This window comes from Semicossyphus pulcher, unplaced genomic scaffold (assembly GCF_022749685.1).
Source record: "Semicossyphus pulcher isolate SPU_LCO1_2020_fin unplaced genomic scaffold, fSemPul1.0.p SCAF_5, whole genome shotgun sequence".
Taxonomy (NCBI): Eukaryota; Metazoa; Chordata; class Actinopteri; order Labriformes; family Labridae; genus Semicossyphus; species Semicossyphus pulcher.
In genome coordinates, this window is record NW_027211726.1 from 31,883,572 (window position 1) to 31,889,571 (window position 6,000).

The 6,000-nt window shown below is 40.6% G+C and overlaps 1 protein-coding gene across 1 annotated transcript; it reads right to left on the reverse strand.

Annotated features, from left to right (window-relative positions):
- Window positions 1-383: 383 nt before the first annotated feature.
- LOC138609509 (uncharacterized) lies at window positions 384-3,731 on the reverse strand. Its single transcript, XM_069682142.1, has 4 exons — window positions 3,339-3,731; window positions 3,104-3,259; window positions 2,652-2,744; window positions 384-845 (listed from the first exon to the last, which is right to left on the reverse strand). The coding sequence occupies exons 1-4, from the start codon at window positions 3,438-3,440 to the stop codon at window positions 537-539; spliced, it is 660 nt and encodes a 219-aa protein (XP_069538243.1). The 5' UTR covers window positions 3,441-3,731; the 3' UTR covers window positions 384-536.
- Between the last annotated feature and the right edge of the window lie 2,269 nt (window positions 3,732-6,000).

Genomic DNA, 6,000 nt, shown 5'->3' on the forward strand with positions numbered 1-6,000 from the left:
AGATTCAGTTCAGTGCAGACCAGGTTCAGTTCACATTCAGTTCAGTGCAGACCAGGTTCAGAGTCTGTTCAGTTCAGATTCAGTTCAGTGCAGACCAGGTTCAGTTCACATTCAGTTCAGTGCACACCAGGTTCAGAGTCTGTTCAGTTCAGACTCAGTTCAGTGCACACCAGGTTCAGAGTCTGTTCAGTTCAGACTCAGTTCAGTTCAGACTCAGTTCAGTGCAGACCAGGTTCAGTTCACATTCAGTTCAGTGCACACCAGGTTCAGTTCACATTCAGATTCAGACTCAGTTCAGTGCAGACCAGGTTCAGTTCAGATTCAGATTCAGACTCAGTTCAGTGCACACCAGGTTCAGTTCAGATTCAGATTCAGACTCAGTTCAGTGCAGACCAGGTTCAGTTCACATTCAGTTCAGTGCAGACCTGGTTTGGCTTAATGTGGCCCAAGTTCTGTTGAGTCAAAGCTCAGTTCAGACAACAACAAAACAAAAACAAGTCCCCGGTCCCAGTGTTATTTGTCACCTGTGCCTCCTTTTACATGAACAGCTTGATTTTCAGCTGCTGTATTTTGGTGTTGAGCCTGTGTCCATCCAGATTCATAAGGATTTTCTGGACAAACTCAAAAGTGTATTTCAGGTTGTCTGGGAAAGTAAGATCCAGCGCATAAATTAGCCCAAAGAGCAAGATGAAAGCCATTATGGGACTTCCCACATTGGTGAGGACTTTGACGCCTTCAATGACGACCCCCACGTCATCTGGCTCCCCGAACTCATCTCTTCGGACTATGTGAATGCCCATAACTGTGGTGACAATGTCATTCTCTGCATCCTCAGCAGCAGATGGCTGAAAAACAGAAACATTCAACACTCATGTTACATACAAAGCACTATTTATTTGCAGAGAGCCAAGTTGCAAATAACAAACCTCCCACAAACATTGGAATAATGATAAATACAGTGAATATTGCAGAGGTCCATGCTGTAGAGTTTTGTTTTAATTTTGGTGATTGTGGCTTAAAGCTGATGAGAATCAACAATCTAGTTTCTCAAAAAATTTTAATACTGCATAAGACCAATATAATACAGAAATGTTGACCGTCTGAAAAGTATGTTCATTTATGCACTTTACACTTGGCTGGGTTCCTTTACCATGAATGACTGTATCAATGTGGTGTGAGGAGATCAGTGATCAGTCTGACCAGCACTCCTGAGCTGTTATGGAAGCTCAGGTTGATTTAAAGCTATAGTTGGTAATCATGGAGAGCTAGCAAGAGAGCTAGCAAGATTTGAAAGTGGCACCTCCTCTAAGCTCCACCCCCTCCTCCCCACTCCGTCAGTGCTCCGTCCAAAGCCACGCCCCCACAAACTTGAACACGCATCTGACAGTGGGACTCAGCAGGGCAGAGGAGAGCCGACTTAGCCATTTCAGCATCGATCAAACTACCAGACCGAGAGCACGAGAAAAACGGCCGCACTTCGGTCATTTTCTCGTGCTCACGGCACAGAGCCGTCTGGGGAGGAGAAAAAAAGTCAAAGAGAGGGGGGAAAAAATCAAAGTGAACTTGTTCTCCTGTAACTCAGTATTTCTGCAGAGGAGTGCGCTGAATACTTCCGGCAACGGTGAAACGCGATTAGTGTGCACGCGCGGAGGAGGGAGGGACAGAGGGGGGCGTAGGCAGAACTAGACATGAAGGCATCTGATTGGTTTTTTGCGTTCGGGCCGAATGGCTTGGATTGGTCAGAGTTTTGTCTGTCCTGCAGCTGCCACAGAGGTCTGATTATTTTCGTTCCTTTTTCTGAATACATAATGTATTGACTACTCTCAGGATAGAAGGACCATTTCACCCAGTATAACAAAAAGTGTTTCTGAACAAGATTACCAACTATAGCTTTAATAGTGACTTTCAGCTAATCTTTACTGTATATAAAGTTTGTTATAACCACTCCTAAGTATTTCACTTCCTTTTTAACTGGAATCTATAAATAAATCTATCGTGGATGGCCATATATAAAACTTTAAGAATTAGAAATCTTGCATCTTCTTGATCACCAAGAAAAAAAAAAATTTCATCACGTTCTGTGAACAACGCATGCTGCTCAGGTAGCCAGTGTGTCCCAGACCTAAGACGGTGGTATCATTTGCCAGCTCACTCATGTACAGATGATTTCCTTGATCACAGACTGACCTCCTTCATGCCACGCCACATTGATGCAGTCATTCATGCAAAAGGATATCCAATGAATACATTTACATAGCTTTCCTTTTTTTGATTGGTTCAGTCTTGAAGAGGTCTTCATTAGGATCCTCTTTACATGATGTGGTATTTTAAGTAATTTTTGGCCAGTTTTTTGGCAATTACAGATGCAAATATATTTTTTATCACATTTAAAGCAGAAATTTTGTGTGCATTAGAAATGCATTTGTTAACCTTTTGTGCATGTTGATTTATTTTTTCTTTTCATTTATATATACTGAGAAATATTTTATGAGCACTGAAACAATTTAAGTGTCATTTACATATAAATCACAAAATACATGCAAATATTTCATTTGTTAATATTGCAGCTCATCTGATTCCATAATAGTGTGTTATCAGGGGAAGTGACTGGGAACACTGCTCTGTAATACATGGGAAACAGTGAAACTTACCAGGTATTCCTTGAAGAGAGAGTTTGGATCCTCATTGAGGTATATGATCAGGCTTTTGAGGACACACTCCCTCCTGATATCGACGTCGTCACACTAAAACACAGGCCATAAAACAGGAGAACATTTAGCCAAATATGGGTGCAATGGTGGAACAGGAAAGTAGAGTGGAAAAGCAGAGGGTCTTATCTGTCAAGGTACCACTATGAAGGATACCAACACCCTACAAATGCCCTCAACACACTTACACTTGGTTTACAAGGTGGTTGGCTGTTTGTGTGTGTAGATCAATGATTAAGCACATCGATTGCAATTTTGTTGTATGCTTGTTCATATAATGGCAACAAAGTTTGTATCTTAATATTTATCAAATATGTTTATATGAGCAACTATGTACAATAAAACCTTAAAATAGCTTCCCAACACCATGAAATAGTGTTTGCATTTTAACTAACCTCATCTTTGATCGCCAGGATCATCTTTATCTTCTGTCCTGTCACTCCTCCTTTGCTCTTGAAAATTTGGAAGAGCTTCTCTGAGAAGTGGTCCAGCTGGGCCAAGAACTTTGCTTGCAGAGGCTTTGTGGTGATCCGCATGAACTCTTCATTCACCTTGAAAATATTTTGAGAAAAAAAAAAGCCATGTATTGATTGTTATAATTACCCCCCCCCCACACACACATGTACTTACTCCACTTTCCTGGAACAGGGCAGGCCATCTGTCTTTGAAGTCTCCAATCATTGGCCTCTGCTCCACAATCTCCAGGCGTCTGAGGCTGAAGGTCTTCTCCATTTTGGCTTTTATCCCCACTTCATTGTCACGCTTTTTCAGTTCTGATAATAAAGTGATTCTCTCACTTTCCAAGCTTTCAGCCGTTTCACCTTTTGGATGCAGAGGGATGTAGTTTACTTCAGCCTTTCTTGCTTTTTTGATGTTTGCTGCAGCTTTGCCCTGCCCTTCTCTTTTGTGTTTCAACGAATTCACGCGGATTTCAGGATGTCCCAGTCACCCCAGTTTTGTGCGATAATTTTGCACTTTATACTTCAGTGATTGTTTCCAACCCCAACAACCTGTCTTGGTTCCCAGCTGTCCCAAACAAGGATGAGCCCTTGTTAAAGCTTCTGCAACTTCCTCACATTGATAGTCTTTAGGGTATTTTGTATACTTCATTATCTCTTGAGCTAGGCCATCAAGAATGACTGTTTTCAGTTTTGGACCAGGGTTGAAGTATGTCCCGTTTTTCTCAAACTCTTCATTTTTTTGCTGAAGTTCATATTCTGCCTCGTATGTGAACTTGGGGACCACAAAAATCAGAGGCCAGGAGGACAATCCTGAGAGATGAACTTCTGGGGATGAATGTGGCGTCGATGTGTACAGGGTGTCATCATTGCAGGATGAGGCAATGGATGAAGTTACTGTTTGAGGATCTGTGACAGTGAAACTTGAGGTTTCATCAGTTAAGTCTACTGGATACAAGGTGATGCGCTGCTCTTCAGGAGCCAGGATTGGGGTGTATATTACTTTTAGTGTGCTTTTGTTTTGAATTTCAGAAACTGAACTTAGGTTAATGTACGCATTGAAATCAGTATCCATATATTGTAACCGAAAATCTTCTTCCAGTTGAAAGTATGTCTTTATTGTTGCATGCAGTTCTTCAAGTGTGGCTGGAATTCCAGTCACCAATGGCAGTTTCCTCGAGTCAGACTCATCAGTAAAGATGATCCGCAGAATAGCAGAAGCTGCCATTATGGACCTTTAATCTAGAGGAGAAACAAGGGAGAAGAAACCAATAAATGTGTGTTATATTTCAGATGAGAATAAAAATAGGGTAGCACTTCACATCCAATAGGTTTCATCTAATTTAAATGGTATTAAGTTGATAGTAGCCTCATTATTATTAACCTCATTATGTTGTCATAATATCAGTATCACCTAATTATGAAATTTGAATCCAAATATTGTTCCAGAAGTTCCCTTTTGTTACAGTGCAACACTGTACAACATATGTTTAATCTTGTGACTTCTTACCTGGAATTTATTGTGATAGTTTTAGTGTAATAACCATGAGTCAGTTTTGCAAAATATCTGTTTGTAGTTAATTTCATGGAAATATTAGATTAAACCAAACATCCAGAGGTGCAGAGATTACCTGGAAACACTTGTGGTAGTAATATTTAACTGATATAAACATTTTATTGTTAGCATGTTAGCAAAAGAATTACTGTACCAAATAGTTTCATCTTGTGTCCATCTTTAAATTTGTTTTCTTATCATTACCCTTACTTTTAGGGCCATTATTGTCCTGTTAAATACATTTTAGTGTAATTACTCAGATGTACCTATTGTTATTACCAAGCAATTACCTAGATATTACGTTGGAAATTGCATGTTATTACCCATTCATCTTTGTTTTTACACTATCACCCACTTTGACCATCTTATTACCATACTATAAACTGCTACCTAAAAGTTTTGTATTCAAATTCTATTTCCTAAGACCCTGACGTACAGTGCTCAGACAGTTAAGTTTAAACAGTGGCACCAACCTTTGACAATGATGAACCTTTTCAACATTAGCATGCGCAACCCCCCGACCATATACTCCACAAGGGGATATGGGTCCTTCAGGTTACACAGCTGAATGAGGCCAACATCTGTAGTGGTTGAGGCAGTAAGTTCAAATGCACCAAAATGTTCCCTATACCAGGCACATTCATCTTTCACAAGAAAACACAACTGCTCCTTCAGAATGCACAGTTGAATGATCTTGTGAAATGCAGGGAGTCCATCTGCAGATCCATGCACAATATGCATCCCCTCACTGTAACTTATACCATTGCAAGACACATTCTTTGCCAAATGCACCTCAGTCATATCTGGGTATCTCTGCTTGAGTACAGACACAACTCCCTCATTAAGAACATCAACAGGCACAAGTGAGGCATCTGTGACCTCCAAGGAGGATCTCTTGAGAATGGAGGAATGTGTATGATACGCAAGCATAAACTGGTGTTTAATAGCTAGTGAACGAGCCATGTTCTTAAAGCAGTTTGAATGACGTGCAACCTGTTTAAAGAAGCTATGTTTAGCCTCAAATCTCATAGTCCACAGTGAAATTAGAGGTCCAAAACATCGAATCATTTGAGGATAGTGTTCTAGGTAGTGATGTTTTGGAAGGAGTTTAACTTGTGGGAAGAGATCAAGGTAGCGCAGTCTGTGGTCATAGATTTTGGCCTCTAGATATGCAACAGTCTCCTCTGTGTGAACGGGGGCCACGACCAGCTCAACAATCTCTTTCAGATCCAGAAGTACCTGCCATGCTGGCTCATTTCCTGGCACAATTTGTCCAATA

Excerpts from the sequence above, each read along its gene's own strand:
- LOC138609509 (XM_069682142.1), bottom strand. The coding sequence starts at position 3,440 with ATGGAGAAGACCTTCAGCCTCAGACGCCTGGAGATTGTGGAGCAGAGG. Across the intron at positions 3,260-3,338 it reads CCCTGTTCCAGGAAAGTGGA|GTGAATGAAGAGTTCATGCG; the intron begins GTAAGTACATGT and ends AATATTTTCAAG. Across the intron at positions 2,745-3,103 it reads TCCTGGCGATCAAAGATGAG|TGTGACGACGTCGATATCAG; the intron begins GTTAGTTAAAAT and ends CCTGTGTTTTAG.